The 26540-nt window shown below is 48.0% G+C and overlaps 1 protein-coding gene across 1 annotated transcript; it reads left to right on the top strand.

Moving 5' to 3' along the window:
• Positions 1-356: 356 nt before the first annotated feature.
• Positions 357-26540, top strand: hectd1 (HECT domain containing 1). The gene is given in 46 exon segments (XM_084568572.1): positions 357-581; positions 4842-5008; positions 5525-5674; positions 5771-6005; positions 6791-7018; positions 7416-7697; positions 7790-8060; positions 8162-8238; positions 8331-8429; positions 8869-8983; positions 9143-9317; positions 9478-9616; positions 9885-10055; positions 10214-10436; positions 10522-10785; positions 11048-11259; positions 11360-11506; positions 11598-11692; positions 12181-12286; positions 12377-12511; positions 12597-12736; positions 12919-13131; positions 13272-13382; positions 13464-13630; positions 13851-14027; positions 15673-16674; positions 17425-17646; positions 19638-19780; positions 19783-19820; positions 19822-19848; positions 19850-20010; positions 20366-20436; positions 20540-20691; positions 20774-20828; positions 20999-21227; positions 21381-21463; positions 21612-21739; positions 22105-22306; positions 22391-22528; positions 22612-23096; positions 23573-23731; positions 24077-24155; positions 24232-24325; positions 24907-25057; positions 25323-25467; positions 25582-26540. Coding segments are annotated over 44 exon segments (7824 nt in total). The 5' UTR covers positions 357-581; positions 4842-5008; positions 5525-5534; the 3' UTR covers positions 25720-26540.

Here is a 26540-nt window from a genome sequence, read left to right as displayed (position 1 = left end):
TACACTCGGAAACTTTAGAATAACAAACAATAAACGTTTAATGGTGACACACCAACAGTAGTCTTAAAACACACACTTTACATTTACATTTATGAACCGTATTCTTTCCCACATACATTAACACATATTTTTAGTGTTTATTATTCCACGTATTCTATTATTCCAAACTGATCGTATTTTTAATCTACTTTTGATGAACAGGTTTATGGATGTGTTCTCTTTTTATATCATCTCCTTGTGCTTTTGTGTCTGTGTGAAATTTCCAGTCTAAAAACATAAGTTTAAAACTTTATCAACTTTATTGACGTGTTTACCGCGTTCAGCTGTGATATTTCCGAGCTCGGTGGCGGTCCCTGAATGCGCCAGTCTCCGTCGCCTCGGCTCTCCATTTCAGTCGGGTCTGTTCTGTTTATCGCCCCGCCGTCCACTCTGACCTCTTTAGACCCGTTCAGAAGAAATGGGAACACCTTGAATTAACGGCGGACATCGGCGACGCAAACGGATCTTCACCCTTCACGCGGACCCCCTAAGATTTGTTATTCATACATCGGCGGATCGTCTCTGTGCTGAAAGAAAAAACGGTGAGTGGTTCCTCTCGGAGGTAAGGCGGAGGCCGGGCCGGTGTAGCTCATGGTTCGTGTCCGCTTCTGCATCGCGGCCTCTCGGCTCTCCCGGAACTCGAGCCCCGCTGTTTGTGTTTAGATCCGAGGCCGCGGGGTATAGTTGGCTCGCTGAGAGGAATTTAACAACACGTTTACACTCCACAAACGGTTGTATTTTAACGAGCAACTTTATCGGTGGGAGTTTTATTCGGTACGATCTGAAATTTTATTAAAAAAAAAAATATTTCAGCTAGCGTTTAGGTTAGCTAGCGTGGTGCTAATTCCAGCTAACCGGCTAACATTACCCTGCTCATCAGGATTCGTTGCCTTTAATTTATATTTGTGCCGAATAACATACCAACATATAACTGTATTTAAGTGTGTTGGGTTCCTGGTTATACATTAAGGATATTTTCATGAAGTTCCAAGTCGTTTAAATGGCCTGACAATATCGTAGATGTTACACAGCATTACGTTAGCAGATGCTAACAGCTAATAATCAGAAACGGGCAGTGAAGCTCGGCCATAAAGCCCCGTGTACCCGGCCGGACAGCTAGCTGGTCGGCTTATCGCTGCCAGTATCATGTCCCGGCTACATCCTCTTATGTTAATGTGTGTCTGATGAAATAATCCGGATCCTTACACCCCGGTCAGATGATGAAACCTGGGGTCACTCGGCTAGCTAGCTGGCTAGCATCGTCAGATATGGCTGAACCGTGTCATTTTCACAGTTTACTCATAACAAGGCTGACTGAGGCCGACCCTCCGATCAGTGACTCAGTGTAAAGTCACAAACAAAGAGGGCTGTCGAGGCAGAACAGCAGGGACGGAAAAATAAACACAAATATTAATATTTTACTTTAATCAAGGTGGAAATCTGTTTAAATGTAACATCCAGCAGCTGTTCTGGTCTCACACAGGGCTGAGTCCTCTGCCTCAGTACTCAGATACAGATGAGAACAAGGACAACTCATCATCAGTTAGCTATTTGTCTGTAACTCTGAATATTTCCAAAATAAATGAATTGTAAAAAAAAAATAATCTGCAGATTATTGGATGATAAACATAATCACAGATTTCATTCCAGGTCAATCTGTTAAAAGCCCAAACTAACACGTCTGAACAAAAGGAAATGTCGTTAACAACTAGTGTCTTTGTTGATTAATCTACAGATCATGTTGTTGATTAAATCCAAGAGGTCCAAACCCAGATATATTCAGTCCAAAGTGAAATAAACCTGATTAAAACAAAACATCAGAATTCACCAAAACGCTAACATGATCATTCAGAGCAGGGATTTGTTCTCGTCTGCACTTTTCTCCAGATAAAATGAATGTTTTTCATGTGTCTGTGGCCAAACCTCAGTCCTGGGTCGTCTTCTGTCAGTGATTGATTAGATAACGGAACATATTTTACTCCTAAAGTCTGTTTTTTTTTTTTAATTGGCCGAGCTGAAAGCAGGAGCAGCTGTAGACTGACAGGGTTTCTTCTCGTGAGCTGAATAGTGGGACGTTTAGTTTTTCTGGTTCAGACAAAACACCTGAAGGCATCACGCTGCGCTTTAGACAAGTCTGAGGATCCTTTAATAAACAACAACGTAATCATAAGTCAGCTGTTAAGTAACGTCAGTCAAATTTTTCTCCCTCTCTAGTTTTTCATGTGTATAACATCCAGTGGAATCGATTTGTCTCTTCAGGCCTGTCCAGGGACGTCAGAGCTCTGGGCTGGGATTGTGTCTTCATGTTGAAACTGGATTTACACCACGACAAGTTTAAATGCTTCAGAGTTTCTGCTTCATGGGTTTTAGGTTTAGAGGGAAGGAATTGAATCTGTTCTCAGAGGTGATTGGTGACAGAAAAGAAAAGATCATTTGTGGAATAAAATGAGTTTAAACCAAGTCCTGAAATGATTTTAGATGATCTGAAGTTAAAGCACGAGATTTGATCCCAGACTCAGGAAGTCTCTGAGGTCCTGCCAGTTCATTAGGTACACTAGTGAACACAGACCCATTCTCAAACGGCTGGCTATCACTCCCATTCACACGATCCAGATTCTCTGTCGTCAGACTTTTTAAATCCGATCAGCGTTCAGTCCTGACGCTGCTCTCAGAGTCGGAGCTTCTGTCACATTCTGGATCTGCCTCACGTGTGGACTAATCCCGCCGTCTTTCAAGATTTGTCGTTGGCAACCAGACTCGTGGGATTCCTAACGAGAGGATGCAGGAAAAGGCGTACAATAAAAATAAAAAGGAAGATCTCAGGATTTTAGGATAACGTGATCAGTCCCCAACGGAGAAACTCCAGGAAAAAAATAGTTGGTCTGCTTTTCAAGATAGTAAATCTGGTCTACGCTGAGGTTCTGGTGTTCAGCGTTACTTTCTAATAACAGAGAGATTTTTTTAAATTTTTTTCGAACTACCAAACCTTGTTCTAAAATCTGCATCATCTCCCCAAATCCAAACCAGTTTAACAGCAGCACAAACTCCATCCTCCCAGAATGATCACCAGGTGAATCACCACCTTTCAGACGCTGTTTCTGCATCAACAGAATGACTTCACTAGTGTACCTAATGTTTTGTCAAGTGAGTGTGTGTCTGAGCTCAGTCTGGCTCTGCTGCCGTCGATGGGACCGGTCTGTGTTGGGACAGCAGAGCTTTGGTTCTGAACAGGAAAAAGGAATAAAAATGTTTTCTGCTGCTGATCGCTGACCTCAATCTGGACTTAGAAAGTAGACGTGGGACGCTGTGTGTGTGTGTGGGGGGGGGGTTTAACGGGGTGAAAGCCAAACCCTGTGACTGACGGATGGAAGAGGAGGAGGAGGGCGGGTGGCCCCGGGCTGGAGGAGGCGGGGTGGAGTGGGGTCAGGACGCTCGCTGGCGAGTTGTGATGATTAATCTGATCATAAGAGGATCTGCATCAGCGCAGCCTGTTCGTCCAGACAGTCACAGGCAGCCTTCAAATTAGGCCCTAATCAACTTAGCCTATCAGACTCCCAGCATGCACTGCTGCCGTGCAATGTCGCCAAACTGAGCTTCGAGTCTGCTGCAGAAAAAGATTTACAGGAAAACCTGCAGCTCACCTCTAATCCCACGCTGCTGTGGCTTTTTGGAAGTTCTGATTAAACACTTCGTTGAAGGCAGTCGCAGTAAAAGACGTTTTCTGTCTGTGACGACAGGAGGGGCTTCAGGTTTGTGTCTCGGCTGCTCTCAGGCTGTAAAAGCTTCAGCTCTGTTTTAAGGAGAGAAAACCACATCAGACGTCTGTGGATCTGTCGCTGCAGCTTTCAGTTTAACTCGTCACATCCTCAACTTCCTCCTTTTAAAAAGTCAGGAACTCTGAAGCTGCAGGCGACTGAGCTTTGATGAAACGTGGAGGAAGTGGAAGAAATGTATTTGCCCCAGATGCTCTCCCTTTGCTCAACGGTTACTGTTTGTTTGCTCTTATGTAGATTAAGTTCCTCTGCGGCAAGGTCGCCCTGTGTGCTGTTTTAACGCCGTGGTAAATATTGAGAATAAAGAATTAGAATAAATAAAAGACCTTGAACACACACGTTCTTACAGCTTTTCATATTTTGCAGCGTCGACTAAAAACCGTCTTAATTACACCTGAGTTCTCTGCAGGTAAAACCAAACCAGAAATGTTATCAAAGGATAAAAGATCTGACACAATGAAACGCATCATAGACTCACCCAGGAATTATCCTCTGCCCTACATAAACCAACAATCATCACGTTTCAGGAATTACTCACCAAATGTGTGCTAATTTAAATTAAACAAGAATGATCTACTGCCCTGAATAAACTACTGCAGCAATGATTTCCTACTGCCCCATATAAAGCTGCACGCATCCAGGAAATATCTGCAGCCCGATATAAAGCAACTGTGAACCTCCCCAGGAATTATCCACTGCCCTGGATAGACGACTGCAGCCACAGCTGTTCAGGAATTATCCAGTGTCGTCGGCTGCAGGAATTATTTTCTACTGCTCCATATAAAGCTGCATTCATCCAAGTATTATCAATGGCCCTATATAAACCAACACTGTCTGCATTCATCCAGTAATTAGCCACCGCCTTCTATAGACCAGCCCAAGCAGAGGCATTTCAGGAATTATCCACTGCCAAATATAAAGGATTATGCAGCTGTCCAGGAATTATCCGGGGCCCATTTTGTGACTGAATCTGACTTTTAGAGACGTTTGGATGTGTTGAACGCGGTGTCTGTTATTTCTTGTCTGCAGGTGAAGAGACTACATGTCCCATAATCCCCTCTGAGAGCAGCGACCGCTTCCTCGTCAGCGCTTCCTCTCTCCCTCCGTCCGGTTGGTTGGATGAGTCCCACACAGCGACGACATCTGTGAGCAGTGATTGGGCGCTGAGCCAGACCGGGTAGCCAACGGGGAGCCAGGTGAGGCTTTTAGTTTTTAAATATTAGTTCAATTGAGGAAGAAGCTTCTGCTCATTTTTGCAGCGTTACGTATTAAAACCACATGTTTTTATGTGAAACTGCTCCTGGACTGTTTATAATTTAAGTTCTGTTTGGTTTGGTTCCACCTGGGATCTGTTTCCAGGTCGGTAAATTACCCAGATTCGTTGAGCTCAGATGCTAACGATGTTGGAAATAATATAGGTTAATAATAGTGACTTATCATCATCCGTCACTCAGAGTTTCTGTGGATCCTTTATCACTTCTACTTGACAGACTTGGCAACAAACACAGCTGATACTGTTTTTATTACCTTTTGAGTTTATCAACTTGGTTCTCTATCAACTATGCACCACATGGGTGTTTCCTACTATCTAATCTAGAAGACACTTTAGTTTATCATTAATTAATCAGACATAGGAACAGACTGACACCTGTAATTCATATGCAGTGAATCCAACTCTAAACTGCTCTGTGGTTGTGCTCGCGTCCCTCCAGGCTAGCCATCATGGCGGACGTAGACCCGGACACCCTGCTGGAGTGGCTGCAGATGGGTCAGGGCGATGAGCGCGACATGCAGCTCATCGCCCTGGAGCAGCTCTGCATGCTGCTGCTCATGTCGGACAACGTCGACCGCTGCTTCGAGACGTGAGTCCTCGCGTTTAACTCTCCGCCGTTCGGCCGGACGTCAGCGGTTCAGAGCCTTTAGCCGACTCTGTCTCGTCTTCTCTCTCTCTACGTCAGGTGTCCTCCGAGGACGTTCCTCCCGGCGCTCTGTAAGATCTTCCTGGACGAGAGCGCTCCAGACAACGTGCTGGAGGTCACGGCCCGGGCCATCACCTACTACCTGGATGTGTCGGCGGAGTGCACCCGCAGGATCGTGGGAGTGGACGGGGCCATCAAGGCGCTGTGCAACCGGCTGGTGGTGGTGGAGCTCAACAACAGGACCAGCAGGGACCTGGCAGAGCAGTGTGTCAAGGTGGGCTGACTCGATGGATGCTTGGGTGTAGATGGGTTCTCGTCAGGAAGTTTATCCAGAAACAAACTAAAGTTCTCAAGAAACTAAATAAAAAGGATCAGAAAGCCGAGCGGTGTCAGTCTGCTGGTTCATGCTGCTCAGAAAGAAGATATAAGATAGAAGAAGTAGAGTCTGCTTCACTGTTCCTGAGTGGTTCAGGGTTGTGCTCTGCTCTGCTCTGCTCTGCTCTGACTGATGATCTCAGACGGAAGGCGGTTTGTTTTGTTGTGGTGAAGTCTCGTTACCTCCTGATCAGAGCTGCTCTGGTGTCTGGAGTGTTTTTGTGGATTTTTGGAGCAGAGCCACGCCACAGTCTGGAGATCACAACCATGTGCTGCCAGACGTTTATTAATAGACTCCACGGGACGGGTCGGGTCGCTGCTCTGTCCCAGCTCTGATCTGTTCTGCAGATAGAAGCAGAAAGATGCTCTTTATCCAGCAGCTCGTCTCTTTTCCAGCAGTTAAATTCATTTTTCTGAATGCGACTGAAATATGACTCAGTATCCCTCATCTTGTTATTCAATTTCAGTTTTATTTCAGTAGTGTCAATAATAATCTAGATCATCTCAAGATGCTTTCCAGAACCCAGAGTCTGAAACATTCAGAGCAGCACAAAGAGAAACAGGAAGTAGTGAAACAAACCAACGGATGCTCTGTTTATCTGTGTCTGATCGTGTCTCAGATATTAAATAATCCTCCTCCTGATCATTTTATTCAAAGCTCTCGTGTGTTCTCTGTGTCTCCAGGTGCTGGAGTTGATCTGCACCAGAGAGTCCGGCGCCGTGTTCGAGGCCGGCGGTCTGAACTGCGTGCTGAGTTTCATCAGAGACAGCGGTCACCTGGTCCACAAAGACACGCTGCACTCGGCCATGGCCGTGGTGTCCCGCCTCTGCAGCAAGATGGAGCCTCAGGACTCGTCTCTGGAGACCTGCGTGGAGTCTCTGTCCAGCCTCCTCAAGCACGAAGACCACCAGGTAACGGCACCGAAATCTGAGACAAATGTCCTCAAAGAGAAGTGTGTGGTCAGGAGCTTCTCTGTTGAGACACTTCCAGCAAATTTAAGGCTTCTATGCAAATATGTGAAATCAGAAGCAAGGGATTTCAGGTTTCTCTTGTCTCGTCTTGAGACTTCTTGAAATTTCACCCATGAAATTAATCTTATCTAGTGTGTGGTTGTCGTGGGCAACTTTAGTTTTGAATTGAGTCATATTTTCCTGTCAGAGTTGTTCATACTGCAGCTGGATTTTATCTTTTTGTTGGTTTGATTCTTTTATCTGAAGCGATAAAGACTCAAAACTGAAAATCCATCATGAACAGAATTTGTGCGACTGCCATAAAAAGATCTCATGTCTTTCATGTCTCTCCCTCCAGGTGTCAGACGGTGCTCTGCGCTGCTTCGCCTCATTGGCCGACCGGTTCACTCGCCGCGGCGTTGACCCCGCCCCTTTAGCCAAACACGGCCTGACGGAGGAGCTGCTGTCCCGCATGGCAGCGGCCGGTGGCACCGTGTCAGGCCCCGCCTCTTCTTGTAAGCCGGGTCGGCCCTCGACGGGCGCCGCTCCCTCGGCCCCCGACTCCAAACTGAGCAACCAGGTGTCGACCATCGTCAGCCTGCTGTCCACGCTGTGCAGGGGGTCGCCGCTCGTCACACACGTACGTGGACGCTCAGGAAAACACAACGTATTTATTTATTATAGTTTATTATAGGTTTTAGATTTACTCAACAACATCTGCTTTTCTTCCAGGACTTGTTGCGTTCAGCGCTGCCCGACTCGATGGAGTCTGCGCTGGGCGGAGACGAGCGCTGTGTGCTGGACACCATGCGGCTGGTGGACCTCCTGCTGGTGCTCCTGTTCGAGGGACGGAAGGCGCTGCCCAAGTCCACCGCAGGGTCGACGGGTCGGATCCCGGGGCTGCGACGTCTGGACAGTTCAGGGGAGAGATCCCACCGACAGCTCATCGACTGTATCCGCAGCAAAGACACCGACGCTCTGATCGACGCCATCGACACCGGAGGTGACGACTAAATATTAAGATAAACTAAATGTATATAACAGATCTTCACTGTAGCTCCCTAGCAGAGGGTTGTGTCTGACATCAGCTGTTTCCTGTTGCAGCTTTTGAGGTGAACTTCATGGACGATGTTGGACAGACGCTGCTCAACTGGGCTTCAGCCTTCGGCACACAGGAAATGGTGAAGACACATGAGTAGAGACACGTCAGGACAAATGTATAGTTTAGTTTGTCCTGCTCTGGTTCCAACCAGCTGTGTTTTTGTTGTTCCAGGTGGAGTTTCTGTGTGAGAGGGGGGCAGACGTCAACAGAGGTCAGAGGTCGTCCTCACTACACTATGCTGCCTGCTTTGGACGCCCCCAAGTAGCCAAGGTAAGACGGGGACGTGCAGTCTCGTCTGTCATCGTGATAATGAAGAGACAGATAGTGATGTTTGTAGACACTTATTGTATGTCCTCACTGTCCCCACATATAACGCCTCGATCATGTGTCTGACATAAAACCACACAGAAGAACCACATGGCTGCTTTTTCTGCTGCTGTTTTTCTTGCTTCCCCTGCAGCGGTCGCTTCGTTTTTATTTTTAGCTCTGATAAATATGCAGATGTTTTTGTAAAACTGATATGACATAGGAAACATTATCAATCATCAGCGTTGAAGCCACCAGATAAAAAGTGACTGTCAGCTCCTCTGTTGGGTTCACACGTTGGTCCGTCTGCTCAGTGAACACTCAGAGTAACTTCAGTTTTCTCTCGTGGTGCGTAGCCTGGAGCGTTGCCGTGTTCTTAACATCTGACTCCACGTGTTTACAGACTCTCCTGCGTCACGGAGCCAACCCCGACCTGAGGGACGAGGACGGGAAGACTCCTCTGGACAAGGCCAGGGAGAGAGGACACAGTGAGGTGGTGGCCATACTGCAGTCCCCTGGTCAGTAAACCATGAGCCTGCTGTCAACGTCACATTTATTACCAGAACTCTGTCTCCATGTTTAGTCGATTATATTGTTTTAGAAATATGACTCGATGCAGACACACGCTACCGGTCGGCCTCCAGATTAACTCAGAGTCTGTCTGTGTGTCTTCAAAGGAGACTGGATGTGTCCGGTCAACAAGGGCGACGACAAGAAGAAGAAAGATGTGAACAAGGAGGAGGAGGAGGGCAGCGAGCCCAAAGGAGACCCAGAAATGGCTCCAATCTACCTGAAGAGACTTCTGCCTGTTTTTGCACAAACCTTTCAGCAAACCATGCTGCCTTCTATTAGGTACTGTTACTGAACCATCGGGGGATTTTATACATCAGATTTTATTTATTTATTTATTTATTTATTTAATCCAGCCCTTGTATTTATATGTTGAGATAAGTTAGAAGCCCTTCTGCCTCTGATTGGTTAAAATCAAGCTGTGTGTGTTTTTCTTTTTCAGGAAAGCCAGTCTGGCTCTGATCAGGAAGATGGTTCACTACAGCAGTGAGGTGCTGCTGAAGGAGGTGTGCGACAGCGAGACGGGACACAACCTGCCCACGGTGCTGGTGGAGATCACCGCCACCGTCCTGGACCAGGAGGTACGAGCACACGACTAAACCACATCTGAGAAACGGCCTGAGAAACACAGAGAACCCAAACACTGACACCTGCTGGATCTCTACCATTCTCACCCACTTATATTCAACGTGAACACAGCACAGATGTTTGTTTAGCCAAGCAACAGTAACCCAGAACGTAACATCCAGGTTTCATGTTTCTAACTCCTTCCAACTCTCTGTAAAACATAAACCAAACTCTGACTGTTGAAAGTTTGAACTCTTTCCCGTCTCCCTCCCCGTGTGTCAGGACGACGACGACGGCCACCTCCTGGCTCTGCAGATCATCAGGGACCTGGTGGACAAAGGTGGAGACGTCTTCCTTGATCAGCTGGCCCGACTGGGCGTCATCAACAAGGTGTCGACTCTGGCCGGACCGGCGTCTGATGACGAGAACGAGGACGAGGCCAAGCCTGAGAAGGTAGAGGGAGAACGTTGAGATGTTTCTACAGTTTACTCAAAGGAATCTTAGTTTAGTTTTGATGAATTAACCAAGTAGAAATAAAGCTAGTTATCATCTAAGAATAAATCACACTGTTGAACTTGTGTTGAAGTGTTTTATGATTGTTTCTCCTGCAGGAGGAGGAGGTGCAGGAGGATGCGAGGGAGATCCAGCAGGGGAAACCGTACCACTGGAGGGACTGGTCCATCATCAGAGGGAGGGACTGTCTCTACATCTGGTCAGACGCCGCCGCCCTCGAGCTCTCCAACGGCTCCAACGGCTGGTTCCGGTTCATCCTGGACGGGAAGCTGGCCACCATGTACTCCAGCGGGAGTCCAGAGGGGGGGTCTGACAGCTCCGGTACCAATCACACGCTCACATCACCCTCACTGATCCGTGTTTGACTCGTCCCTCTGACTGACGGTCCCGCTTCGTCTTTCCTCAGAGTCTCGCAGTGAGTTCCTGGAGAAGCTGCAGCGGGCGAGGAGTCAGGTGAAGCCGGTGACGGCCAGTCAGCCCATCCTGTCCAGCGTCGGCCCCACCAAGCTGACGGTGGGGAACTGGTCTCTGACCTGCCTGAAGGACGGAGAGATCGCCATCCACAACTCCGACGGGCAGCAGGCCACCATCCTGAAGGAGGACCTGCCCGGCTTCGTCTTCGAGTCCAACAGAGGAACCAAACATTCGTTCACAGCAGAGACGTCGCTCGGTGAGTCTGAAGTCTGAACGCCTGGAGGGGGCGATGAGGGGGGGAGGAGTTATACGAGGGCTGCTTCTAATATTTACTGAACCCAAACGTCCTAAGTGAGGAAATTCATTAATAATTCTCTCCTGTAGAGGGCAGTGATACGACCTCTAGATCAACACTGACAAAACCCCAACAGAAGAAGTCACTCGTGACCCCCAGACCTGTCAGCCTCTGTGTTAATCTCTGTGGTGATGTGTGTGTGTGTGTGTGTTTGTGTGTCCAGGCTCTGAGTTCGTGACGGGCTGGACGGGGAAGCGAGGCCGGAAGCTGAAGTCGAAGCTGGAGAAGACGAAGCAGAAGGTGAAGAGCATGGCGCGGGAGCTGTACGACGACCACTTCAAAGCCGTGGAGAGCATGCCCAGAGGAGTGGTGGTCACCCTGAGGAACATCTCCACGCAGCTGGAGTCGGCCTGGGAGCTGCACACCAACCGACAGGTACGCCAGCGCCACCCAGACGCAGCTGGCTCCACGCAGACGCGGTGGAGATGATGATCGCGCTGATGTTTGTTTGTGTGTGTGTGTGTGTTGTTGACAGTGTATTGAAGGAGAGAACACGTGGAGGGACCTGATGAAGACGGCTCTGGAGAACCTGATCGTAGTTTTAAAGGATGAAAACACCATTTCTCCCTATGAGATGTGCAGCAGCGGCCTGGTCCAGGCTCTGTTCACCGTCCTCAACAATGTAGGTGTTCTGATCCGTCGTGTTAATGAGGCTCAGCGATGTGTTTCCAGATGTGTGTGAGCTGACGTTGTGTGTCTGTGTCTGTGTGCAGAGCGTGGAACTGGACCTGAAACATGATTGTAAGCCTTTAATGGAGAGGATCAATGTCTTTAAGGCGGCTTTCAGCGAGAACGAAGACGATGAAAGGTAACGTGGAGAGTTGGAGGGATTACAAACACTGACATTTAAGATTATGACGATAAAAATCACTTTACTCTGTTATTAGAATAAGAGATTAGAGGTCAGACGAGTCAAATGTTAATAATAGACTCAAATAAATGTTTTGATTCATCAGTGGCCGAATGTCTTCCCCTCCTCTTCCTCTCCTCTTTCTCTCTCACTCCACCTCCTCTAGCTTCTTCTCCTTCCTCTCTTACTTCACTCTCTTCTCCTCTTCCTCCTACTTCTTCTCTATTTATTTACATTTTCATCTCTTCCTTTCTTCTCTTCCTCCTCATTCTTCTCCTTCGCCTTCTTCTTCTCTCGCTTCTTTATTTTCCTCTTCCTTCCTCACTACTTCCTTGTTCTTCTCCTCCATCTACTCTTCCCTCCTCTCCTCTTTTTTAAATGTTGTCAGATTTAAACAGACAGTTGTAAATGAGTAACTAACCCTGTGTGTGTTTGCGTGTTTTCAGCCGACCAGCTGTTGCCTTAATCCGTAAACTGATAGCTGTCCTGGAGTCGATAGAACGTCTACCTCTGCACCTGTACGACACCCCAGGATCCACATACAACCTGCAGGTGAGTGGCCGTGAGCTCTGCCTCCCGCTGTGACGTTAGAGAGACCCCGAGGTCGACCTCCCGACTGACGGAGAGCGCTTGTGTCCTCAGATCTTGACGAGGAGGTTGCGGTTCCGTCTGGAGCGAGCGCCGGGGGAGACGGCTCTGATCGACCGGACGGGCCGCATGTTGAAGATGGAGCCGCTCGCCACCGTGGAGTCTCTGGAGCAGTACCTGCTGAAGATGGTGAGGAAACGCTGGGAGCGCACGTCGCACAGGCAGCTGGGTTAATCCGGTTCTGACCTCCCTCATCTTCCTCCTCTTCCTCCAGGTGGCGAAGCAGTGGTACGACTTTGAGCGCTCGTCCTTCGTCTTCGTGAGGAAGCTGAGGGAAGGACAGATCTTCACCTTCAGACACCAACACGACTTTGATGAGAACGGCATCATCTACTGGGTCGGAACCAACGCCAAGTAAGAAACGTTATACACATGAATTTTTAAATTTATAATGATCTAATATCTCTAATATTTTAACAAAAAATTTAATATTATGTTAAAAAATATTAAATTAATATATCATATGAAAATATAATCTTTGGTCATTTTATTTTTCCTCTCTTCCCCTAACTCCTCCTCCTCCCTGTTCCCGTCAGGACGGCCTACGAGTGGGTGAACCCCGCCGCCTACGGCCTGGTGGTGGTGACGTCCTCAGAGGGGCGCAACCTCCCTTACGGGCGCCTGGAGGACATCCTGAGTCGGGACAGCTCCGCCCTCAACTGCCACACCAACGACGACAAGAACGCCTGGTTCGCCGTCGACCTCGGCCTGTGGGTCATCCCCTCAGCGTACACCCTGAGACACGCCAGGTAACGAAACAAACGCACCGCTGAGAGATAAGGAGATGAAACATGCATACACCCTGACGGCGTTACAAGAGACACCCTGTATCTTAAAACAAACACTCCTCCAAGTTCATTTTATACTTTCCTCTCCCTCCGTCCTCCAGGGGTTACGGCCGCTCTGCGCTGAGGAACTGGGTGTTTCAGGTGTCGAAGGACGGTCAGAACTGGACGACCCTCTACACCCACGTGGACGACGGCAGCCTCAACGAGCCGGGGTACGAGCGACCTCTGTTTAAATGGATAATAAAATTACCTCCATCCCTCTGGCGAACGCTAATGTCGCTGTGTCTCTGCAGGTCGACGGCCACGTGGCCTCTGGACCCGTCCAAGGAGGAGAAGCAGGGCTGGAGACACATCCGGATCAAACAGATGGGGAAGAACGCCAGCGGACAGACGCACTACTTGTCTCTGTCGGGACTGGAGCTGTACGGCACCGTCACGGCCGTCTGCGAGGACCAGCTCGGTGAGAATCTAGTTGTTGTTCTTTTTCAAGTCTGATTCAGGAATGATCAAATCAGTCTGACGACGTCCAAGAATCGTCTTTAGTTGTTTATTGTTTATACCCCGATACCACATCCCTGTAGCATCACCTTTGAGTCCTCCCATCAGTCTGTGCTGCTCCTCAGTTCATATTTAACCCTCTCTGTCAGACACTAACCTCTCTCTCTCTCCTCCTGGTTCAGGTAAAGCTGTGAAGGAGGCCGAGGCGAACCTTCGCCGTCAGCGCCGCCTGTTCCGCTCCCAGGTGATGAAGTACATCGTCCCGGGGGCGCGGGTCGTCCGAGGCATCGACTGGAAGTGGCGGGATCAGGACGGGAACCCGGCCGGGGAGGGCACCGTCACCGGGGAGGCTCACAACGGTAAGACGATTAAAAAAATAAAATAAAATAAGACATCCACAAAGCAGCGGCTTGAGCAGCTGTTGACTCTAAACATGTTGTGTTAGCGGGACTCCAGCGTGAGCAGGGTCATGAGGAGAGTTCATCTGTAACCAGCACGGTTGTGTCACATGTGTCTGGACGCAGCAGGTTCCTCAACATTAACCTTTTTCCTCCCTGCACTCTCCCACCCAACACATGACCTCTAACCTCTAACCTGACCTTTGGTTGACATGTTTCCTCGTCTGTGCTGCTGCTTCATGTTCACATTATTCAGCCCCGTCCACATTTAAAGTCATGGACAGCGTGTCCTCGTGGAACTCTTCACACGTTTCACAGAGAAACTCTCAATTACCGACACGTCAGCAAATGTTTGCCAGGGACAGTTGTCCTGGAGTCTCTCTGTTGAGGAACTGATTCTCCTCCAGTAAAGATCTGCTGGGCCAATCAGATCGTTTAGGGGCGTGGCTTAATGTGGCGATGGACAGAAGAGTAACAGTCGTAGACGTCATCTGAATTAGTTTAAATGTCTCTGATTGGTCGGAGGACTAATATCCAGCTTAACTCGCCCCATAATGAAAACCAGATGGAGAGATACGAGACCAGAGAGTTTGTTAAATTAAAAAAATAACAAGAGAAGAATAAAGTTTAGTGATTAACTGTTATTATCTGTTCAAAGTGTTAGTTTCCTAGTTGATCCGACCCCTCACCCCCTCCTCTGTCCTCCTTCCTCTTCCTCTCCGCCTCCTGCTCCTCCTGACGTTTCTGTTTTTATTCAGATCAGATGTTCTGTGGAGACGCCACCAGCAGCAGCTCCGTTGATTTATTTTACTTTTTAATCAATCACCTCAAACCAAGGACGATCTCGCTATCGTTGTTTCCGAGTTTAATTTCTTCCCTTTTGTGGCTTTGACACTTTGCATTTTGCCAGAATATATTTTCTACTTTTGCTTTGATTGTCATTTTCTGTGACTGTGTTCATATTTTTCTCTCTCGTCGCTCCACCTGAACCAGAGAGATAAATAAATAAATAAATAAATAAACTAGACGACAGAGAACGGGTTTAAAGTCGCAGTGAAATAACAAAAATATAAAAAATGATAAAAATAAAATCCATGCAGACTGATGAGTGTCTTTAAAACCTTTTAAAAATAATTCAAACTGACAGTTTTCATCAAACCCCTGCAGCCTTATTTACATCATATGGAAGAATTAAGAGTTTAAAACGCTGATAATTCAAACTACAAATGAAGTCTGTGCTGCGGTTTGTTATCCAGACACAAATGTTAAGAGTTTAAAAAGCTTTTTCTTTAATTTCTCTCGTCCCAACTAGAACCACCAGACCTTGTTTTTATTCTCAGGCTACAGATCAGATCGTTTCCTCCGTTAATCAGTTTGTTGTTTTCTCTATAATCTGATAGAATCTAAACTAACAGGAGTTTGTGTCTCATTGCGACTTTAAAGTTTCCTTGACTCCTCTGAGCTGGTTCACGGTGGAGCTGCTCTGACTGTAAGCTGCTTCTCTGTCTGTCTGTCTGTCTGTCTGTCTCTCGGTCTCGTCTCTCTCTCTCTGCCGGGTCTCTGACATCCATCCGTCCGTCTCCCTCCTATCTCTCTGTCCATCCAGGCTGGATTGATGTAACCTGGGATGCTGGCGGCTCTAACTCTTACCGTATGGGCGCTGAAGGGAAGTTTGACCTCAAGCTTGCTCCAGGGTACGACCCTGAGTCGGCTGCCACAGCGCCGTCACCCAAACCTGTCTCATCCACTGTTTCAGGCCCCGCCTCCTCCACGGTGGGACCACCTGTGACGCCGGCGGCCAGCGGCGGCGCCACCACCACCACCTCGTCCTCGTCCTCCTCCACCTCATCGTCCTCGCAGCAGCAGTCGTGGAGCAGCCTGGTGAAAAATAACTGCCCCGACAAGGGCGCGGCCACGTCGCTGGGCGGCGCCAGCTCCTCCAGCAGGAAGGGCAGCAGCAGCTCGGTCTGCAGCGTCGCCTCCTCCTCCGACATCAGTCTGAGCTCCTCGGCCGGGCTGCCCGGCGCGGGGGGCCTGCGCCTGGAGAGGAGGGCCGAGGGGCTCCTGCTCGACCAGGGCGCCGGGGTGGGAGGAGTAACGGGAGGCGGGCTCGGCTCTGACGGACTTCATCAGGAGCCGATCGTCGTGCTGTCCTCGGCGGCGGAGGGCGGGTCTGGCTCGGCCTCCAGCTGCGGCACGCTCACCGGTGACGCCTCCGCCCCCGGAGACGAAGCCAGAAACAAAGACTCATCCACGGCGGGCGCCACTGACCCGGCGACCGCCATCTCTATGGGGCTGGTGAGCGTGAGCTCCCCAGACGTCAGCTCTGTGTCCGAGTCGTCCAGTAAAGACACACCCTCCCAGAGGCCGCTGTGCTCGGCGGCCAACGCCCGGCTGTCGGTCAGTTCGCTGCTGGCCGCCGGCGCTCCCATGAGCTCCAGCGCCAGCGTGCCGAACCTGTCGTCACGAGAGGCCAGCCTCATGGAGTCATTCGTCCGCCGCGCGCCCAACATGTCCCGCACCAACGCCACCAACAACATGAACCTGAGCCGCAGCAGCAGCGACAACAACACCAACACGCTGGGGAGGAACGTCATGAGCACGGCGAGTGAGTACCGCTACACGACCACACTGATCACGGTATTATTACTGGGGCTGGGTTTAAAATGAACCTGGATTTGATATCGATTCATAAACTCCTGGGGTTTCCTGCCTCCTCATTATTGGACGTGTGATGGAGATGAAAAACAGGACAGATGCTCCAACTCTGATAGGATTTATAAAGTATGATGACAGAGAAGAGCTGGACACAAGCAACAACACATGAACGATGAGAAACTAGAGGGAGGAGACTGAGGAGGAGGAGACAAACCTCTGGAACCGATGAGGACATGAGTGAATATCTCTAAACAAACTGACCATGAATTGGAATTGAATCGATTCTGTTTTCATACCCAGCCCTAATTATTACAACACTTGTACTAAAGCTACTTCCTGCTGCACATAACTGAAACATAACACACTAATACTGCGGTGCTACTGTGGAGCCTAAAACAGAATCATTAAACCTCAGAGTTCCTGTAGAGGCCTGAGGGATCCTCCAGGTTTGTGGTTCTCAGACTAAAGACGCAGTAACTCCTCAGTTTACTGATTTTAAACCAGATCCAGAATAAATCTGGTCCAGGTTGAACAGCATGAGCAGCAGCCTGCAGCCAATCAGCAGCCGCCTCCTGTCAGCTGACCGGAGCGTAATAACGAGCGCTGACCTGCTGCTTCGTCTCTTTGGTTTCTGACCGACTAACCTCCATCTGTTTGTCTGTTTGTCTGTTTGTTTGTTTGTTTGTTTGTTTGTTTGCAGCTTCTCCTCTCATGGGCGCTCAGAGCTTTCCTAACCTCACCACCACCGGCACCACCTCCACTGTTACCATGTCAACCTCCATAGTAACCAGCAGCAATAACGTAGCCACGGCCACCACCGGTCTGTCGGTGGGCCAGTTGCTTAGCAACACCCTGACGACCAGCCTGACGTCCACGTCCAGCGAGAGCGACACCGGCCAGGAGGCTGAGTTCTCTCTCTATGGTTGGTGCACGCGCACACACACACACACACGCACACACACACGCGCACACACACACACACACACTTTTCCTGTCTTTCTGAGGACCTTCCATTAACATAACATAGTCCCGGCCCTGAGAAGTTTAGTTTTAGTTATTAATTCAATTAAATCATATTCCTCCTCTTCATCTCTTCTTCTACCGACATTCATCTCTTTTTTTTCTTCATCTCTTCCTTATTCTTCTTCAGCTCTTCATCTCTTCTTCATCTCATCTCTTCTTCATTTCTTCCTTCTTCAGCTCGTCATCTCTTCTTTAGCTCTTCATCTCTTCTTCATCTCCATCTCTTTCTTCTTCATCTCTTCATCTATTTCTTCTTCAGCTCTTCATCTCTTCTTCAGCTCTTCATCTATTTCTTCTTCAGCTCTTCATCTCTTTTTCAGCTCTTCATCTCTTCCTTCTTCAGCTCTTCATCTCATCATCTCTTCTTCATCTCTTCCTTCTTCAGCTCTTCATCTATTTCTTCTTCAGCTCTTCATCTCTTTTTCAGCTCTTCATCTCTTCCTTCTTCAGCTCTTCATCTCTTTCTTCAGCTCTTCATCTTTCTTCTTCATCTCTTCCTTCTTTAGCTCTTCAGCTCTTCTTCAGCTCTTCATCTCTTCTTCATCTCTTTCTTCTTCATCTCTTCATCTCTTCTTCATCTCTTCATCTCTTCTTCATCTCTTTCTTCTTCATCTCTTTCTTCTTCATCTCTTCATCTCTTCTTCATCTCTTCATCTCTTCTTCGTCTCTTCCTTCATCTCTTCATCTCTTCTTCATCTCTTCATCTTTCTTCTTCATCTCTTCCTTCTTTAGCTCTTCATCTCTTCTTCAGCTCTTCATCTCTTCTTCATCTCTTTCTTCATCTCTTCATCTCTTCTTCATCTCTTCATCTCTTCTTCGTCTCTTCCTTCTTCAGCTCTTCATCTCTTCTTCAGCTCTTCATCTCTTCCTTCATCTCTTCCTCTCTTCCTTCATCTCTTCCTCTTCATCTCTTTCTTCTTCAGCTCTTCATCTCTTCTTCAGCTCTTCATCTCTTCCTCTTCATCTCTTTCTTCTTCAGCTCTTCATCTTTCTTCTTCAGCTCTTCATCTCTTCTTCATCTCTTCCTTCTTCATCTCTTCTTCATCTCTTTCTTCTTCAGCTCTTCATCTCTTCATCTCTTCCTCTTCATCTCTTCTTCATTTCTTCCTTCTTCAGCTCTTCATCTCTTTCTTCAGCTCTTCATCTCTTCCTTCTTCCGCTCTTCATCTCCTCATCTCTTCATTTCTTCCTTCTTCAGCTCTTCATCTCTTTCTTCAGCTCTTCATCTTTCTTCTTCATCTCTTCCTTCTTTAGCTCTTCATCTCTTTCTTCAGCTCTTCATCTCTTTCTTCTTCATCTCTTCTTCATCTCTTCGTCTCTTCCTTCTTCAGCTCTTCATCTCTTCTTCAGCTCTTCATCTCTTCCTTCATCTCTTCCTTCATCTCTTCCTCTTCATCTCTTTCTTCTTCAGCTCTTCATCTCTTCTTCAGCTCTTCATCTCTTCCTCTTCATCTCTTTCTTCTTCAGCTCTTCATCTTTCTTCTTCATCTCTTCATCTCTTCATCTCTTCTTCATCTCTTCCTTCTTCATCTCTTCTTCATCTCTTTCTTCTTCAGCTCTTCATCTCTTCGTCTCTTCCTCTTCATCTCTTTCTTCTTCATCTCTTCATCTCTTCCTTATCCTTCTTCTTCTCCTTTTTCTTCCACATCTTAATAAAACCAAGAGCCTGCTTCAGCTAACTCGCTGCCCAGCTTCTCACATCAAGGAGAACCTGAAATAAAACTCTATTTGTTATTTGTTGTGGTAGCAGCTGTTTCTCAGGTGTGTCTCTTCTCACCTGTTCTCACCTGAGATACAGGTTCTCTGTCCTCAGGACTTTTATCACGCTGTCCATCTTTTTCTGATCTAATTAACTCGTCCCACTCGTCCTCTTTGTTCACCCTCCTGCAGACTTCCTGGACAGTTGCCGTGCCAACACGCTGTTGGCGGAGCTGGACGACGAGGAGGACCTCCCAGAGCCCGACGACGACGATGACGAGAACGAAGACGACAATCAGGAGGACCAGGAGTACGAGGAGGTCCTGGTAAATGAACGTTAAATAGAAACGGTGTCACTGTGAAGCTGCAGGAGGCGCTGTGACTCAACTATGACTGTGTGTCCTGCAGGAGGAGGAGGAGTACGAGACCAAAGGAGGACGCAGGAGGACGTGGGACGATGACTTTGTCCTCAAGAGGCAGTTCTCTGCCCTGGTACCCGCCTTCGACCCCCGACCAGGAAGAACCAACGTCCAGCAGACCACCGACCTGGAGATCCCTCCCCCAGGTACCACGCACACTTCAGTTACTTTAAATTACTCAGTTACTTTAAAAAGGTGGAATCAGACTCAGGTAACGTCACACGGATTTTATTATGAGACAAGTTTCAACAGAGAAAAACAAAAAATACGTCACCCTTCTCCTTCTGTTCCTTTTCTCCACTTCTTCTTCTCCTTCTTTCATCTCCTACTTCTCTTTCTACTCTTCCTGTTCTCCTCCTTCTGCTCCTTTCCTTCTCCTCTTTTTCCTTTTTATTATCTTCTTCTTCTCTTCCTTTTCTCTCCTGTTCCTCCTGAACATTCTTACTCCTCTGTTTTTACTGATGTGTTCAGATGTAAATCTTCATGTCTCCTTGGGTTCAGGGACTCCTCGGTCGGAGGTTCAGGAGGAGGTGGAGTGTGCCCCGTCTCCTCACCTCGCTCTCACCCTGAAGGTAAAGACGACGTCCAGGTTTTCAGATATGAGTGCAGATGTTTGAGAAACTAAAAGCGAACCTCCCTCTCCTGACGCTGGATCAAACCTGTGTTTGTGTTCAGGTGGCCGGGCTCGGGACGGCCCGCGAGGTGGAGCTCCCTCTGTCCAACTACAAGTCGACCATCTTCTACTACGTCCAGCGGCTGCTGCAGCTGTCCTGCAACGGAGCCGTGAAGACGGACAAACTGCGACGCATCTGGGAGCCGACGTACACGTAAGAAAGAGACGAGAAGGAGTCTGAGTGGAGGCGAGCGTTGGGCCGAAGCCTGATGATCTGTTTCTGTTTCCTCCTCCAGGATAATGTACAGAGAGCTGAAGGACGCCGACAAAGAGAAGGAGAGCGGCAAGATGGTGAGAAGCTCTGCAGGAAAGAATTTACAAAAAAAACAAATAATGTTAGAAAGACGTTCTGGTTCCTAAACGTTGATGTAAACTCATAAAAAAAGCTCCAGGAAGTAAAGCTCCTTTAAAATGTAAGAATAAGTCTCAACGTGGACGCTGACCTCCGTCTCCCTCCTCAGGACTTCTGTGAACACGGCGTCGGGGTCGGCGGTCGTTCAGGCGGTCTGAGCCCGAGCTCCGTTTCGACCCATCAGAGCAGCGAGATCCTGGGCGGGGCCAGGGAGGCGGCGCAGGCGAAGGCGGGCTGCAGCCAGAACGCCTGCGGAGTGGAGGACGTCCTGCAGCTGCTGCGCATCCTCTACATCATCGGAGGAGACGCCACCTCCAACGCACGGACGCTGCAGGAGGGTAAGAAACACACACTGAAATACACACACACACACACACACTGAAATACACACACACACACACTGAGACACACACACACTGAGACACACACCCCCACTCCCACTGATCAGTGTGTGTTGAGAGGATCAGTAAACATTAAAACTGTTTGTGCAGATGTAGAGGAGCTGCAGTTCAACGCGTCTCCAGAGGAGTTCACCAGCAAGAAGATCACCACCAAGATCCTGCAGCAGATCGAGGTCAGTTCAGTCTGTGACATCACTTCCTGTTTCTGGGGAGATGACCCACGTTAAGATCTTGAAAGAAAGAAAGAAAGAAGGAAGAACGTCACTGCTGAGATATTTAACCTCTGATCAGATTGTTGAGCTCCTGTTCTCTCTTCTCCAGGAGCCTCTAGCTCTGGCCAGTGGAGCGTTGCCCGACTGGTGTGAACAGCTCACCTCCAAGTGTCCTTTCCTCATCCCCTTTGAGACCAGACAGCTCTACTTCACCTGCACCGCCTTCGGTGCCTCCAGGTGAGTCTGACGGAGGGAAGGACGGACAAACATCGACGATAAGCTTCATGAACGATGTTTGAAGCTGAACGGGAGAAAACTGAGTCAAGGTGGAAAGAATAACGTCAGGAAAACGCTCAGCCTCTGAAATGTTAAAGTGAACCGATAAAAACGTTTTAAAGTTTGCAAAGAAACTTGGAGAATATGAAGAAAGTGAAGTCACTTGTTATTTCTCCTTTTTAGAAATATTTGGTCCAGCTTCTTAAACTTCTTGTATTATTGTCCTTGACCCTCGATGAAGAGCTTGACCTCTGTTACCGTGATCAGTGACCATCTCTCTGTCTCTGTGTCCTGACCTCTGACCTCTGACCCCGGCGTGTCTGCAGGGCGATCGTGTGGCTCCAGAACCGGCGGGAGGCGACCATGGAGCGCTCCCGGCCGTCCACCACGGTGCGGCGGGACGACCCCGGGGAGTTCAGGGTGGGTCGGCTCAAACACGAGCGAGTCAAAGTCCCCCGAGGAGACGCCATGATGGAGTGGGCGGAGTCAGTGATGCAGCTCCACGCAGACAGGAAGTCTGTCCTGGAGGTGAGAGAGTGACGCCGAGTCTGAACCAGAGCGTGCTCCGTGGTCGGCGGGTAGCGGCGTCTCAGGCTGTGTGTCTTGTTGCAGGTGGAGTTTCAGGGGGAGGAGGGGACGGGTCTCGGTCCCACTCTGGAGTTCTACGCTCTGGTGGCGGCAGAGTTCCAGAGAACGTCGCTGGGGATCTGGCTGTGTGACGACGACTTCCCTGACGACGAGTCTCGACAGGTAAAGAAGCTGCCCCCGTCCGTCTCTGGAGGGATCCCCCCCCGCTGCAGTGATCTGAGCCTCGTCTGCTCGCTGTGTTTCAGGTGGACCTGGGCGGCGGTCTGAAGCCTCCTGGTTTCTACGTGCAGCGCTCCTGCGGCCTGTTCCCGGCGCCGTTCCCTCAGGACAGCGAGGAGCTGGAGCGAATCACCAAACTCTTCCACTTCCTGGGCGTCTTCTTGGCCAAGTGCATCCAGGACAACCGGCTGGTGGACCTGCCCGTGTCCCAGCCCTTCTTCAGGCTGCTCTGTATGGGCGACATCAAGTCCAACATGAGCAAACTGCTCTACCAGTCCCGCAGCGCCCCCCAGGGTCACGACCCCGACCGACCCCACCTGCAGCCCTTCCTGCTGCTGTCGGAGATGCAGTCGGAGGCGTCCACCGAGGAGAGCCAGGAGACGTACTCCGTGGGCAGCTTTGACGAGGACTCCAAGTCTGAGTTCATCATGGACCCCCCAAAACCCAAACCGCCCGCCTGGTACCACGGCATCCTGACCTGGGACGACTTCCAGCTGGTCAACCCGCACAGGTGAGAGGACACAGATACCTCACATCACACTGTTCATCAATAAAGGAAATATTAATTATATTATTTGTTGTAATATTAAGACATTTGTTATGGTACATTTTCCTTTAAAAAAAATAATAAAAAAAATAATTTTCTATTAGTAACATATATATATATATATTTTTTTTTTACTATTTTTATGAGGATTTTTTTTAGACTTTTTTAATTAATATTTAGATTTAAATAAATATATATTTTATTCATGTTCAGATATTTTTCAAGGCATTTTATTAATATTAATTCCTTTAGATTTTAATTATTTATTTTTATTTAATTTTTCCCCACAGTCTAAATAGATATTTTTTTATATTTTTGCATATTAACAATATTTATATTTTTGTTGTAGTTTTTTTTTTTTTATATTGTTCAGATCTTTGTGGGAGGTTTTATGAATATTTATAGAATTAATAATAAGTAAACTCCTCCTCCTGCTGCAGGGCAAGTTTCCTGAAGGAGGTCAAGGAGCTGGCGGTGAAGAGGAGACAGATTCTGTCCAGTAAGAGTTTGTCAGAGGACGAGAAGAACACCAGACTCCAGGACCTGATGCTGAGGAACCCGCTGGGCTCCGGGCCCCCGCTCAGCATCGAGGACCTCGGGTAAGAAAATAAAAACACAGGATTCACATCGTTGACGTCGCTGCAGGACACGTTCTACACAATGTACACTTTATTTAAATATATATGAGGTCTTTTTTAATGTTTTTTTAAAACGATGTAATTTTCAAATATTTTTTGGCATTTTAAGAATATATTAAAAAATTTTAAATATTTTTTCTGACAATTTCAAAATTATTATTTTGACTTTTTTAATATTTTACCAAGTCATTTAATGTATTATTTTAAGACCTATTTCTTCAGTTCTTCTAAACCTGCTACCATGGTGACTGAGGTGTCTGTTGGAGCGTCTCTAACGTCTTCTCTTCTCTAACGTCTTCTCTTCAGGTTGAACTTCCAGTTCTGTCCGTCGTCTAAAGTTCACGGTTTCTCTGCGGTGGATCTGAAACCGAACGGAGACGACGAGGTAAGCACCAGCTCCACAGACGTCCCCGTCCCGGAGGTTTGTCCCCGCTCATGTCTCTGTGTCCTTGTGTCTTCAGATGGTTGCCATGGAGAACGCCGAGGAGTACGTGGAGCTGATGTTTGACTTCTGTATGCACACCGGCATCCAGAAACAGATGGAGGCCTTCAGAGGTGACGACACGACGCTCTCATCACGACTCATTATCACACGACGAATATTCAGACTAAATGCTCCCTGCGTGTTTAAACATTATTTTTATTAAAATTAAAAAAATCAAAAAAACTAAATCCCACAAATATTTGAATAAAATTTTCCCGCAAAATGTATTTAGATTTAGAGAAATAAATTAATTGAAGAATATTTATTTGATTTACCAAACATATATGTGTGAATTAATACTTTTTAAAAATATATAAATATTTTTAAATGTCTCCAAAAATTATCTCCATCGTTATAAGACTGTGGAAAAAATTTCTTTAAATTTTTATTATATAAAAAAAAGGTTTAAAAAAGGCAAAATATCAGAATAATAGATAAAATCTTTTATAAAAAATATTTATAAAATACCCTTAAACCTTCTGTCCTCCTCAGAGGGTTCTAATCTTTGTCTCTGTCCTCCTCAGAGGGTTTTAATCTTTGTCTCTGTCCTCCTCAGAGGGTTCTAATCTTTGTCTCTGTCCTCCTCAGAGGGTTCTAATCTTTGTCTCTGTCCTCCTCAGAGGGTTCTAATCTTTGTCTCTGTCCTCCTCAGAGGGTTTTAATCGAGTGTTCCCGATGGAGAAGCTGAGCTCCTTCAGTCATAAGGAGGTCCAGATGATCCTCTGTGGCAACCAATCACCTTCCTGGACTGCCGATGACATCATCAACTACACCGAACCAAAGCTGGGTTACACCAGAGACAGGTGAGACACTCAGAGACAGGTGAGACACTCAGAGACAGGTGAGACACTCAGAGACACTCAGACAGGTGAGACACTCAGAGAGAGACAGAGAGACGGGGGAGACACTGAGAGAGACAGAGAGACGGGGAAGACACTGAGAGAGAGACAGGGAGACGGGGGAGACACTGAGAGAGAGACAGAGAGACGGGGGAGACACTGAGAGAGAGACAGAGAGAGAGGTGAGACACATAGAGACAGGTCTAATGTCTTTTTGTCCCCCCTCCAGTCCTGGTTTCCTGCGGTTCGTGCGTGTCCTCTGTGGGATGTCCTCTGATGAGAGGAAGGCCTTCCTCCAGTTCACCACCGGCTGCTCCACGCTGCCCCCCGGTGGCCTCGCCAACCTGCACCCCCGCCTCACCATCGTCAGGAAGGTAAGTCTCCCTCTCTCTGATCTGATTGGCTCAGATCCCCCAGTATGACGCCGTGCTCTGATTGACCTGCCTCTTCCTCCTCCTCCTCCTCCTCCTCCTCCTCCTCCTCCTCAGGTGGACGCCACGGACTCCAGCTACCCGTCCGTCAACACCTGTGTCCACTACCTGAAGCTGCCTGAGTACTCGTCTGAGGACATCATGAGGGAGCGCCTGTTAGCCGCCACCATGGAGAAAGGCTTCCACCTCAACTGACCCGCCTCCTCCGCCGCCGCCGCCTCCGCCGCTCTGAGCATGCTCCTCAAGTCATCTGTGATTGACAGATCAGCCAGCCAATCCAAACCAGCCGACTGCTGCTGGAGGAGGAAGAGGAGGAGGAGGAGGACACGAAAAGAGACGCTTCACATCCTTCACTCCTCCCTCACTCGCCTCCTTCATCATCATCATCATCATCATCATCATCATCATCCTCACGCTCCTGAGCTGCTGTTGGTTTGTTTCCTGACGCTGCGGTGTGTGTGTGTGTGTTAGTGTGTGTGTGTGTGTGTGTGTGTGTTTGTGTCAACCTCCTCCTCCTCCTCTTCCTCCTCTCGGTTTAGTGCCTGGTTTGACTCGTAGCTTCTGTTTTCAGTTCCTCCTCCTTCAGACGGTCGCGCTCCTCCTCCTCCTCCTCCTCCTCCTCCTCCTCCTCCTCCTCCTCTTCTTCCTCCTCTTTTTATTTTCTTTATTTTTTTTCCTGCTTTTCGTTTTTGTGCGTGCGACGACGGTTTGAGTCGTTTCTGACCGGCCGTTAGAAAAAAAAGAAAAAGAAAACCGAGGTCAAAGGTCAGAGAGCTTTTGGTTGTTTTTTTTCTTTTTCCATGAAGCTACCGAGACGAAAACACTGGTTTGAGTGCGAGGCACATCGAGAAACGATAAGAAAAGTCCGACAGCTCTGCTCTCCCTGTATTTTCTTTGTATATTATAAACATTTATTTAACTCAAGTTGCAGTTTGAGGTAAACGAATATTTTCAAATGTGTATGCTCCAAAAAATAATCATTAAAATGTTTGCAAAGTATGAAGTAAAGAAAACAA

The sequence above is a fragment of the Chelon labrosus genome, assembly GCF_963514085.1.
Source record: "Chelon labrosus genome assembly, chromosome: 20".
In the NCBI taxonomy this organism is placed as follows: Eukaryota; Metazoa; Chordata; class Actinopteri; order Mugiliformes; family Mugilidae; genus Chelon; species Chelon labrosus.
Note: the sequence above shows the minus strand (reverse complement) of the source record. Positions and strands in the feature narration are given on the sequence as shown.